Source organism: Hippocampus comes, unplaced genomic scaffold (assembly GCF_001891065.2).
Source record: "Hippocampus comes isolate QL1 unplaced genomic scaffold, H_comes_QL1_v1.1 scaffold234, whole genome shotgun sequence".
NCBI classification, from domain to species: domain Eukaryota; kingdom Metazoa; phylum Chordata; class Actinopteri; order Syngnathiformes; family Syngnathidae; genus Hippocampus; species Hippocampus comes.
Genome location: NW_017805479.1, coordinates 77501 through 90355, shown reverse-complemented (window position 1 = coordinate 90355; position 12855 = coordinate 77501). Strand labels below are relative to the sequence as shown.

Sequence of the window (12855 nt, the reverse complement as noted above, 5' to 3'; positions counted from 1 at the left end):
TGTCGGGCTACATCGACTTCAACGTGTCCATGCCCGCCCAAAACCTTTGGAGAGTGGTAAGTCATCTCACAGGAACTAATTGGGTTTGCAATGTGAACATCACAGCTCACCTGTTTTTTATATTAGTTTGGTCTTCCTAGGGCGCAGGTCTCAAACTCAAGGCCAGGGGGCCAGATCTGGCACGCCACATCATTTTATGTGGCTCGCGAAAGCAAATCAAATGTCAACTTTCATGATGCTTACTAAAATCTCTATCAAAATTTTAAATTCTCCTTTGTAATAAATAAGAGTGGCTGGAATCATTTTCTTTTTATGAAATCCCTTATTCAGGTAACTTAAACAATAGGTGAATAAACCGTTATTCTTGACTTCTTTATATATTTTCAGTAATCGCGGCCCTCCAAGGGAAACTGTAAGGCCAAACAAAAAAGATAGTGTGTTTCCGGTAACATGAAATTTCAGCATAGAGTTGGTAGGTCGGACAAAGTTTTTTTTTTAATCTTTTTTTCCCCATCAAAAATTTAAACAAACTAACCATAAAACATAAAACAAGAAGACATTGAACCCGCCGCCATGTATTTAGTTTGTAAGGGCAGTGCAAGGCCAAAATGGCAGTGCAAGGCCAAAATGGCAGCCCCACTAACCTTACTTCTTATTTTGCATTAATCAGAATACAGTGTTTACAGAACATTTATGATTCCCAAATGACTGCTAGAACTTCAGTGTAACACAAAACCGTACTTCTTCCATTTCTTCTTCTCCTTTCTGTTTGGTTAATACTCTTGGTGCATTACCGCCACCTCTTTAACATGCATCATCATCCAGAGCAACAATTTACTATTTACAGCACCAAAAGGCACCATAATTTGGCAGGATTCTGCCTTTGGCCATAATGCGACACGGGATTTTAGTTAATGTAAGCCCTTTTAAATCGAAAAGAAATGTAGTGAAAAGCCAAAGTTGTTGGCTTCCATCAACACGATGAGGGAACACAGACTTCCAGTGCGAGTACACAAAAAGTCCCCGTAATTTGTTTTGCAGGTTTGGTCACGTGACATTCTGCATATGCCGGATGCATTGTTTACATCAATGAAGCTCCTAGCGTTAGTTGAATTGATTTGCTTTTACACTTCTGTCAACACAAATGCAAGATGACCTTGCTGCTTAGAGAGAAGCGTCAGTAAAACAAGCCAAAATCCAGATGTCAGCGGGCAAGGCAGTGCAAAAGGCAATTTGCACAGCATGTGTGATTGAACTAAATATGATGTGCAAAAATCAATCTTGAATATAGATTTACGCAGATGACAGTGATGTCGATATTGATCACAACATTGATATTTCGATGTGTTTGAGGACGTTGTGAACCGTGAGGATGATTCCGAGGTGTGGAAGACGATTTTGTCAGAGGTTCGCTTGGTTCATGTCAACACGTCAGCAGTCCTCAAGGTAAATAACAGGACACCGCCTCACACACAACACTCCCATTTCCTCCTGATTCACACAAAGCCGTGTGTGTGTGTGTGTGTGTGTGTGTGTGTGCGTGTGTGTGTGTGTGTGTGTGTGTGTGTGTGTGTGTGTGTGTGCGCGCGTGCTAGTTGAGTGGCTTATCGCTTCCAGACTGGGCGTCAGGTCAGATGGAGGTTGTCGCAGAGAAGATCAAAGGTCACAGCAGTGGCGTGACATGGACAGTGGAGGAGCACAGATATGGGACCAGTATGCCTACTCAACTCCCACACTCTTTTAGACACACAAACACTTCACTGGTCAGTATGTCAACTTCTTAGGTAACAGTGGCAGAGGGCAGCCTGCGTCACTCTACACCCTTTTGCGTTGAAATTTAATGTCCCTGACGCTGATGTGTATGCACAAAGCTGCATTCGTTGAATATTCATTGGAAGTAAGTATTCATTGAATGTTGAATATTCATTACAAATTCATTGAAGTTGAATATGCATTCAATTTTCATTGAATATGCATTGCAAATCTGAGGGGATGGATACTTTGACTCCTAATTTCTGCAAAATAATAAAAAAAAAAAAGAGCGTCTCTGAAATTTTTATGTTTTAGAGAAGACGCAAGAGATTGCATTTAAAAACACTGTTAATGTCACGTGATCCACAAGGTTAATTTCAAGGTTAAATTATAGATCAAAATGTAAAATTACTCGAATCAGATCGTCCGTGCCAATCAGATTTGGAATCCTTGAATTCCCTTTCTAACAATACCTGTTTTGTGAAGATTGACGGCGATTCCTGAGATATAAGGGTTCAAAGGAAGGCGGCCACTCCCCTTTTTGCTGAACATATTACATTTTGGTGCTACGATTGACCTAATGTTTTAGATATATCATTGTGCCATCACTATTTACAAGTACAGCAAGTTTCATTAAAATTGACCCAATGGATGATTTGGCATCGAATGACCCTGTGTCTGCAGGCGAGGAGCAGAAGGACAGAGAGGCGGAGCTTCATTCCCCCACACACATTGACGTGAACCGGAAGATTTCCCTGTTGTCGAAGTTTCTGGAGGTTCAGGTGCGTCATTGTCACCGCAGGTGATGTCGCAACATGACATCGTCGTCGAAGGGGATGTCATGCTGTGATGTCACCACCAGTGGAGGATGCTGTCAGTGAAACAGGAAGACAATGAGCACAAATATAGCTCCACCCCTTTGGAGTGGCTCACCATGGAAACAAACATCGCCTACTGGCTCCACCCTTCCACCAACGTGAGATGCGCACACATGCGGAAGCACAATGTTGTTGGTTTTGTGTGTGTGTGTGTGTGTGTGTGTGTGTGTGTGTGTGTGTGTGTGTGTGTGTGTGTGCGCGTGTGTGTGTGTGTGTGTGTGCGCGCGCACGTTTTTGTGTTGTTGAGAAAAATTGTAACCTGTGTGTGTGAGATTATAATTTGTGTGTTTGAGAGATTATTAATGTACCGTTAGTACGGTAAATGAAGGAGTGAGTCTGAGTCGTTGAGTGACAGATCATAATCTGCATGTGTTGTGGCAGGCTCAGATCCATCTGATTGGTAATCCAGCATCATGGGGTGTGTCTCACCTCTCCCTCCTGGGCTATCACGTCATGGCAGCCATCTACCTGCTGAGGAGGAGGCGGGGCATCAAAGATTTACCAGATGGTAGACATGCACACACACACACACACGCACACACACACATCAACCAACAAACAACCCGTGCACCTCGTTTAAATGTGTGTGGTGTGTGTAGCTGCTTGGGAGCGCTTCGTATCGCTGGGCGTATTGTGCGGCGGCGGCTGGTTGTTGAACTTTGTTCCGTTCGTGTTGATGGAAAAACATCTGTTCCTGTACCACTACCTGCCTGCACTCATCTTTCTGCACCTGCTCAGCGCCGCCCTGCTGGAGCATGTGTACACACACTTGCTCAGGTACATATGCACACATACGCAAACACTTGCACACACACAGACACATTGTGCACAAACACAAACAGACAAAGACTTATTAAAGACTCACACACACTCACTATACAGACACAGTTACATATACAGACTCAAATACGCACGTCTTACTCACTCCACACATACACATGCACACACATGCTGTAGCTTAGCATTAGCATCATTGTTGTATCCATGCTCGAAACAAACCGCAATGCATCAAAGTTTCACCATGCAGAATAAGAAGAGTCAGGTGTGTGTGTGTGTGTGTGTGTGTGTGTGTGTGTGTGTGTGTGTGTGTGTGTGTTTTCAGGAAGGACGCACACCGCCGTGTGCTGCTGGTGTGTGTTTTTGTCGTGTTGGCGTGTGTCTTCCTGTCCTACCACGCCTTCAGCCCTTTGACCTTTGGGAGCCCAGAGCTGTCGGCCAATCAGCTGCGAGCGCTCAAGTGGAGGAGCTCCTGGGACATCTTGTATCGACGCCGCTAGACTCCTCCATTCAGTGATATCAGGCCTTGTGAATGGACAGTGCTTCCGAAGTCGTCACATCTCGTCACTTTTAACAAACAATAAAGTTCAAGTTTATTTTTTACTCACTTTGTCCTTTATTTATTCATCTATATGTTTTCTAGATGGACTGGTCGCCAACAAATTGCAGGGTACATGCAGTACCGGTCAAAAGTTTGGAAACGCCTTCAAATTGAAATGGTCTCAAACACATTTAAAAGATCAAGAAATTCAATATACTCAATCTTGATAGTGCCCAGCTGTGATCTGAAAGTCATTCCAGGTCATAAAGCATCCCACATCATAAAGCCAACTCAGAAAATATGCTGCTGTAGACTGTAAATTTCCCCAGTGTGGGACCAATAAAGGATATCTTATCTTAAAAAAAATACCAAGATGAGCAAAGCTGTTATGTGGGCACAAGATGCCCACTTTGAAGAATCAAAATTATAAATAAAAGGGTTTTTTTTGTTTTTGTTTTTAATAATGGCGTCAATATTTCTTCACAATATTGATGACTTCAGTATTAATCTACAATTCAGGAAATATTTAAATCAAGAAAAAAAATGAATTGTTTGATTCCAAACTTTAGACTGGAATTATGGACTGGTCACCAGTTAAGGGTACATAAAGTGGGAGACAACTTCATAAGAATAAAGATGAGTAAACATCCAGATTCTGCTTTAACCACACAAAAAAAAATCAATTTCATATTTTTATAGTGTAGGAGTCACGAACCTTTTTGAAGCTGTGAGTTACTTCTTGGGAACTGATATATGCAAAGGACTACCAGTTTGACACACACTTATGAAATGAGAAATTTGTTCAAATTAATTTATTAATATTGCTATTATTAGGCACTGACCTATTTGTCCGGCTGATATCACCTCTTTTAAAATAGTCAAAAATCAGCAGATGCAAAAAAAGGCCAATTATTTTTGTTCAATTATTGTTATTTATTCTTGTGGACATTGAATACAAATAATGATGTTCTAACATCCTTCCTAAAATTGGCGAAAAATTTACAAATTTGGGGTAATTTTCCAGTTTTTGCTTAACTTACTCTAAATTAAGCAAAAATGTAAAATTACAAATTTACAAAACTTGGATTGTTTACAAGAGTTTTGTAATGTCTGGTGTGAATAGCTCTCTTGAGATTATGCCACAGCATCTTAATTTGAAGGGTTCACTTACTTTTTCCACCAAATCAGTGTTTACATGTTCATTCCCATGAAAAAAAAAAATTAAAACATCTGTGGTATTATTTTGAGCAGACTCTGTTAGTTTCCAATCGTGAATTTGTGCTTTTTAGCTGATCATACCACATTTTATGACCAAAATGCAGAAGTTTAAGACATTCCAAAGTATTCATTCACATCTTTTCTTTCCAAATAATGAACTGGTCCCCAATCAATGTCTAGGAACATAGACAAACAAGCATTCCAACTCACATTCACACATTTGGTCCTACTTTAAACCACAACATAAACGAAGATAAGCGCTTCCAGAACATGCATGGACGGTCCGCCTTCATGACGTCATGTCATTTTTTTCCTCCCACGTTTCTTCCAGTGACAGGTTTTTCTCCATGAAAATAATATCTTCATTTTTATTATTTTTGTATAATCATAGAATCGTAAGATTTTCTCAAACGCATCCTAAATTAATAATAATAATAATAATAATAATAATAAATAAAGACCGGAGAAACACACCCGGAAGTAAACGGTTTACTACCGGAGGTGATGAATAAGGAAGTCATTCGAAGAGAAGCGAAGGAAATCACTGTTGTTTTTGTTCTGTATGACGTTTTTCGGATCTTCTTGTACATTTTTGGAAATTGTTTGACATCGTAAAAGTTCTCGGGGCGCGGTGATTTTGACGCGGCGCCGAGTCGCCATGTTGTGGGGTCGTTTGTGTTGTTTTGACGCAAAGCCTGCTGGGAAATATGCTAAACTACTAAACCCGCACAACGTTGATTGAACGACGTCAAAATTAGTACAAACTGCACTGCACATAAAGGTACGTCATAGATAAAGCCAATACAATAATCCTGTACTCTCTTGCAGTGTAAATAGACAATACTATGTGAAATTTAAGTGTTTTTGTATACTGTAATGAACTCTTCTGTGTGTCTAGATAATATCGTAGGAAAATTAAGTGTTTTTGTATACTGTAATGAACTATTGTGTGTCTGTGCGCGTGTAGTCCATGCTGCTCATATTATATTTTTCACGTATTCGTCCTGATTTCTGGAACGTTACCACTTTCCCACATCGCTTTGATCTTGTGTGTGCGTGTGTGTGTGCATGTGTGTGTGAGAGAGAGTGAGGGCGTGTGAGCGCGCGCGTGCTTGTGGTGTGCGTGTTTGTACTTGTAACGGTACTGCATCACACGGCACCTGGCAAACTAAGTAGACCAGTTTCTTTAAAAAAAAAACTATATTCTATAATAAATTTTGCAACACTATTAATGGCTTTGACTATGTCCATGTCCATTTTATAGTAACTTTTCATGCAATTTCAACGAACTGTCAACCATTATTGTAAAGAAAAAAAACTTGTTTGCTTTTCAGTAATTTGAGATCAGCCACAGAGCGGCTCTGGCGTCTTCATTATACTTCTCACATTGCACCATTCAATTGTGAACTTTTGCCATAATAAGGACATTAAACATCATCATTCATGTGTGTCTATGTCACTCGTAGTTCATCGAATGTATGTCTTAATTAACCGTCGGTTGTAGTAGTTCAACAGATCATCATAAATCCGTGATCTGTACAGATCACGGGTCAGGGTTAGGGCCGCACATGGTCTGCGCTTCTGCAGATTGGTTGGTGGGGATGATCTACGTTGATCTATTATTATCTATTCTTTATGTTGCGTATGACATAATCTCCATGGTCGACCAGAGATGACGTGTACGAGCGAAAAACGAATCTAAATTGATTAAAAATAACATTCACACTTGATTTAAAATGAAAGGCCTTTGGGAATTTTGAGTATAAAGTCCGTTTAATTACTGTACAGTATATTGATTCAACCAATCAATAACTTATAAAAGCGATGTGTTGATGTGCAGCTATTGATGTCGCTAGATCACGGGTAAGACACATCGATACATCGATTAAATGGATGTAAGGTTACACGCTTATTTTGTAGTCACATGTAGTGTAGTGTACAGGATCTGTAGTATCTGTATTATTTTATGCTAATATTATGTTTTTGTGTGTGTGTGTGTGTGTGTGTGTGCGTGTGTGTGTGTGTTTGCGTGTGTGTGCCTGTGTGTGTGCATAGTCATGTCATTGTGCGAGCAGAGAGAGAGGATCCAGCAGCAAGTGGAACTTTTAGAAAGACGTTTGTGTGTCAGCAACAGTGAACTACAACAAGTCAGCAGCGATGACACAGGTTATCTTTTCACTTTTGACGCTTTTGATTGGCTTTGTGTGTTTCTTCCCATTGGAGATGAGCTAAATTACAAACAGGAAGTGTGTGTGTCTGACTTCATGTTTGATGACGCCTACAAACATACCACCAGCTGGTGATGTTAACGTCTTGTCTCTCGATTAGATGACGAATCCAGTGTGGACACAGACCAGGAGGCAGAACAGGTAAGACGCCCAGGTGTACACGCACACATACATGCATGCATGCACCCCGATTTTTCCACATGGTGAAACTCATCATCATCATCATCATCATCTCTGGTTTTCATGTTGGTTACACCGTTCCTGAAAACTCACCAAATTTTACACAAGATTAGACAAGGCCATCCTAGGCTAGACTATCCGATCCAGTGGGGCCTTGACTGTGTACAGTCACATGTTGCTGCACAGTCATTGTTCAAATCTAAGTTTCCCATTATGTGTTAGCATTAGTATTACGTTAGCACACTCTAGCCTACACTATATGTTTGCTTTAATTACACAAGATGTAATTGTCTTTGTTTTATATTTAGCTTTAGAGGAAACTTCAACTCGGAGGGTCAATAAAAAGCTTGAAAGTCTCTTTTTTTTGCCCATTGTTTATCAATTCAATATGTCAAACTTCTGCTTGTTGAAATATGAATTGAGTCCACTGCCACCACCGTGCACGGCTCGTATCTCGTGTCTGCGCTTGCAAGCTAAAGCAAAAAAAATAAAAGAAAAATTTAAATGACCAAATAGCGGCTTGTATCTTGAAGAACTCATAAGTTGGGTCATTTGTATCTCAAACCACAACTGCAACATTGAACTGCATAAACGAATCAGTCAGAAAACTCCAACCGAGCAGAAACGTGAGCTTGTTTTCAGAATGAGTCCAGAATACGGCTACAAAGATTAGTCAACGTGTCAAGACTCTGATCAAAAGTGACGACAATCAATTGAACAATTGACATTGTTGTTGTTTTTTTGTTTTTTTTTTAAGCTTTGGTTTTCTCTCAAATCACCTCTACAGTGAATATCTTCATATAAGCCCTAAAATACAAGCTACTCTGATTAAAAAGTAGATGGCGTGTGTGCATGCGTGTGCGTCCATTCAGTCAACTGCAGGTTTGCTGGCTGAGAGGCAAAAGATCGAGAAGGAGATCCAGAATCTCGAGAACGTTCTGGGACCACACAGCTCCACCATTGCGTCAGGTACCCACTGCTTCCATGTCCTGTCAGGTGAGCTTGCGCAACTCACTGTCATCACCGTGTGTGTTTTTTAGATGATGATGACAGCAGCGGCAGCAGCAGTGAAAGTGAGGTCGGTGGGCCGTGAAACGGTTATTAACATGTGACTGCTCAACAACATGTTAACTCGTTAACACCTGTGTGTATGTGTGTTGACATCAGCTGGGTCTGTCCATCAACGTGGACTCGTGTCTTCAGATGAACTTTGTGTACCAGCAGATCCTTCAAGAGAAGCTCAAACAGCTGGAAACTCTGTTGTCACACAACCAGCGACAACAGGTCACTAAGGCACAAACAGACACGCACACTCGGACACATCCACACTCACATGTAATCACACACGTCATAGATCGAGAGAAATACACACGAACACAGCCGTCATTGTACAAGTCCGGGTGTGTGCGTGTGTAGAAGGAGGTACTGTCTCAGCTGTCTGGGCCATTCAGAGAAGCATCCAAAGAAGAGCCCGCCTCCTCGTCGTACCCAAAGCAGGCCCCCTTATTCCTGGGTCACTTCTTGAAGCCGTACTTCAAAGACAAAGTCACCGGCCTGGTGAGGTCTTCACCTAATCATCACTTGACCTTTCAGTCATGTGACATTTCCACTGATCACAACGCCGCTCTGTCCGCCTGAAGGGTCCTCCTGCCAATTCGGACACAAAAGAGAGAATGATGAAGATGAAGGGTTGCCTCGACAGCAGCAAGATGAAAGTCAAACGATGTGAGGACTCCGGTCTACCATCAACGCACACTTTATGCATCTTCTGGATTGTCCTTTGTTTGTGTGTTCAGGGGAGAGTTGGCAGAAGACGTTGCTGATTGACTCAGTGTCCAGAGACAGTTTGAAGAGACTCATCCAGCCCAAGCTGTCCAGGTTCACCTTCTCTTTCTTCCTCTCTTTCTCCTTCTGTCTCCTCGTCCTCCTTCTTCTACCCTTTCTCCTTCTTCTCCTCTTCATTCCAGTGTTTCAAACTCATCTTTTTCTTCTCGATGTTTGTCAGAGTTGACTACTTGAGTCAGAAGTTATCCTCATCGGGCAAATCAGAAGATGAAAAGCGGCAGCTCAAAGTCCACATCGAAAGTCTGGAGAAAGACATTGAATCCATCAAGTACGACTTTGCATATGTGTTTGCAGTGGGACCTCGGTTTTCGGAATGAATCTGTTCAAGATAATCAAATAAAACCGAGTCATACATATTTGTGTTTTTTGGATGAAAACTGACAAATTCTGACAAAGGAAGTGGTCCAAAACCCAATCATATGAAAACTGAGGTGGTTCTGTCTGAGGCATGTCATTACTTATTAGCATCCTGTTTGAGTGTTCTTCTGCGGGGAGTTTCATACACTGGTGTGCTGTGATTGGCCAGAGTGAAAAAGGACGAGGAACTATTTGGGGATCAGTACGAGGACCATGACTGGCACAAGATCGCCAAGATCGATGTACGTGAGCCCCCATCAAAGATTGTCTATGAGTGCTAAGTTCATCCTCTGGACTTATTAACATGTGGCTAACACCGTCTGGGTCAGTTTGAAGGCGTTCGCGAGGCGGACGATCTTCGTCTCTTCTGGCAGAACTTCCTGCATCCCGCCGTCAACAAGAACCGCTGGAGCGCCGACGAGGTTCAACGTCTCAAGGAGGTCAGCAGCAGACACAAGGAGACCAACTGGGACCTCATCGCTCGGGAGTTGGGGGTAAGGTCCCCCGAAAACAGCAGATGGATCTTGGTGAGGTTGTGTGGTAACACACTTTTGTTGTTTTATCAGACGGGCCGCACTGCCTTCATGTGCCTGCAGACGTTCCAGAGGTTCATCTCATCCTCTCTAAAGCGTGGTACCTGGACCTCCGCCGAGGACCAGAAGCTCTCGCAGTTGGTTGACAATATGCGGATCGGGAACTTCATACCGTACACGCAGAGTAAGAACACCCGCGGTGCCATGCAGCATCGACCTGCCCCTGACCACACCTCTTCTTGTTTCCCTTACTCAGTCAGTTACTTCATGGAGGGTCGAGACACGCCTCAGCTGATATACAGATGGACTTCAGTTCTGGACCCCCAGCTGAAGAAAGGATCCTGGTCCAAAGAGGAGGATCAGGTACGCTGAAGAGTGAGATCAACTGGTTCTGAAATCTGTGTCTAGTCCACTTGTCTAAATCATATGCCCCCCTCACTTGCTCCTCTCCGCAGCTGCTGCTTAAAGCAGTTGCACGCCATGGCGAGAAGATGTGGTGGAAAATCCGCTTGGAGGTTCCAGGACGCACGGACGGTGCCTGCAGGGACCGGTGAGGAGGAACAGGATCGGGATAGACCAGATTGACACGACCGAATTGACTGACCAGACCGATTTAACTGACTATATTGAAGTGACTGATGTGATTGACAGGACAAACGGGACTGATGGGACTGATGCCGCGTTTGTCATATGTCTTACAGATATTTGGACTGTCTGAAGGAAGGACTCAAGAAAGGACCTTTTGATGACCATGAGCACCAACTCCTCGTCCAGCTACTAGACAAACATGGCGCTGGTCTGTGTCCATCGCTCTCACCTTGATTAGCATTTTAGCCAGTGCCGCTAACATGTGGACATTTTGTGTGTGCTGATGAGTGTTTGCCACGTGGTTGGTCGGTCGGCAGGTCGCTGGGCAAAGATCGCAGCGGAAATTCCAAACCGTAATGACGCTCAGTGTCTTCGAGAGTGGAAAAAAATGATGCGACAAGCAAAAAAGCCTGCAAAGGTACATGACAGACGGTGTTAGCATAAAACACAATGGAACTGTCTTCATATTATTGTATGCGGGCATGTGTTTTTTTTTTCTCCAACAGATTAAAAGAAGACCAAAGATCTCCCAAGACAGCAAAACCATTCAGGCGGTGAAAACCAAGATGAGCTCAGGCATCAGGAAGCGTCTGCAGAAAGTCAGAGAAGAAGAGGAGGAGGAGGAGGATAGCAGCCAGGAAGATAAGGATGAGGACCAGATTACGTATATGGACACTGATGACGAGAAGCAAGAAGATGAGGAAGAAGAGTCAGTGAAGGGGAATAGTGAGGAAGAGGATGAGGAGAAGGAGGAGGAGGAAGAGTATTATCTGGTCCCACCCATGCACGAATGGATCCCACATGAAGAAAGTCAAGAGTTCAGTTTCCCGACGGACCGGCTGGTGACGCTGGATCCAGCGCCTAACTGCCACCTGTCAGGAACAGGGTCTGTCCGGTCCACGGTAGTGGCCAAATTTGGCCGATCGGTTGTGGTGGGACCACCGCCACGGGAGCTGAGCTGGGAGGAGCGCCACGTGAACGGTGCCATGCTGATGGTGTCACAGAAGGAGCTGCATTCGCACCTGTGTCATCAGGCTAACAAGTACAACAACCTCCAACATCGCCCGAAGAAGGGCCACGTGACCGACACGGAGATGAATTACATGCTACAGGCAGCTGTGTTACCCTGGGTGGGTAATGTGCTCATGCCCAGCCTAACCGTACCCACGCTGGCTGATGCCCTCGGGCACAAGACGGCGTTGAGCTCCACCCCCGTCTTCAGGCTCCTCCTCCACGCCATGATGGTGGACTTTTCGGGCTGCAAGGAAGTCATCCTCAGGCGGAGTCGAGAGAAGCGAACGTCACCCCTGCGGAGGCTTCGCTGTCCGCCCCGGCGGGACACCCCACTACCGCCCCCTCGGTCACCACCAAAGAAACCTGTCCGAATGTCTCGCCAGGTGTCCACGCAGAAGCGCAAGTGCAAGCCCCCGGGCTTCAAGAACCCAAAGACTGTGGCAGCCATGTTGCACTCCACCCGAGCCCGCAACTCAGACACGCAGCCGGTGAGGGCATTGCAACAGGTTCACCTCCTCCCCCAATCCGCCCCTTTAGTCTGCCTCCTGACCATGCCCCCTTCGTTGACCATGCCACCTCGTGCTCCACCTCCAGTCAAGCTCCAATCACAGGTTAACTTTTTTTCTCTTCAATAGCCATTGATTGACATCTTTTGATTAACGGGGTGATTAACATGCTCCTGTGTCCCCCCAGACATCGCAACGCCTTCCAACCCTCCTCCCCCGCACACCTGGTCCCATCTGCCTGCTGACCGCGCCCTCTCTTCCTGTGTGCTTTGTGTCCCCACCCCTGCCTGTGGGCCCCACCCACCTGCCCCCTCTAGCTCCACCCCCTCCTCGTTCATCGGTGACACCCGCCTTGGGCCCATCCACCTCCACGGTCACTATCGACCATGCCTACACCCTTCCCATCCCCAAGCCATCCCTCACGGGGAGGAAGCGCGC

General features: G+C 44.3%; 2 protein-coding genes across 2 annotated transcripts in view; both read left to right on the top strand.

Moving 5' to 3' along the window:
- The window catches only part of pomt1 (protein-O-mannosyltransferase 1), a 15818-nt gene extending 11808 nt beyond the window's left edge, over positions 1-4010 (top strand). Inside the window, 6 exon segments of the mRNA XM_019875698.1 lie at positions 1596-1713; positions 2437-2534; positions 2615-2728; positions 3012-3138; positions 3230-3407; positions 3733-4010. Coding sequence (XP_019731257.1) covers positions 1596-1713; positions 2437-2534; positions 2615-2728; positions 3012-3138; positions 3230-3407; positions 3733-3907 — 810 coding nt within the window. The 3' untranslated portion in view covers positions 3908-4010.
- Positions 4011-5633: 1623 nt separating this feature from the next.
- snapc4 (small nuclear RNA activating complex, polypeptide 4) overlaps positions 5634-12855 on the top strand; it is a 9586-nt gene continuing 2364 nt past the window's right edge. Inside the window, exons 1-19 of the mRNA XM_019875691.1 lie at positions 5634-5947; positions 7222-7332; positions 7495-7535; positions 8447-8543; positions 8615-8652; positions 8742-8858; positions 8991-9131; positions 9215-9299; positions 9371-9452; positions 9580-9687; positions 9946-10018; positions 10106-10270; positions 10343-10493; positions 10566-10672; positions 10765-10859; positions 11011-11105; positions 11215-11315; positions 11404-12522; positions 12605-12855. The exon at positions 12605-12855 is cut by the window's right edge and continues 85 nt beyond it. Coding sequence (XP_019731250.1) covers positions 7224-7332; positions 7495-7535; positions 8447-8543; positions 8615-8652; positions 8742-8858; positions 8991-9131; positions 9215-9299; positions 9371-9452; positions 9580-9687; positions 9946-10018; positions 10106-10270; positions 10343-10493; positions 10566-10672; positions 10765-10859; positions 11011-11105; positions 11215-11315; positions 11404-12522; positions 12605-12855 — 2975 coding nt within the window. The 5' untranslated portion in view covers positions 5634-5947; positions 7222-7223. The remainder of the gene's footprint in view (positions 5948-7221; positions 7333-7494; positions 7536-8446; positions 8544-8614; positions 8653-8741; positions 8859-8990; positions 9132-9214; positions 9300-9370; positions 9453-9579; positions 9688-9945; positions 10019-10105; positions 10271-10342; positions 10494-10565; positions 10673-10764; positions 10860-11010; positions 11106-11214; positions 11316-11403; positions 12523-12604) is intronic.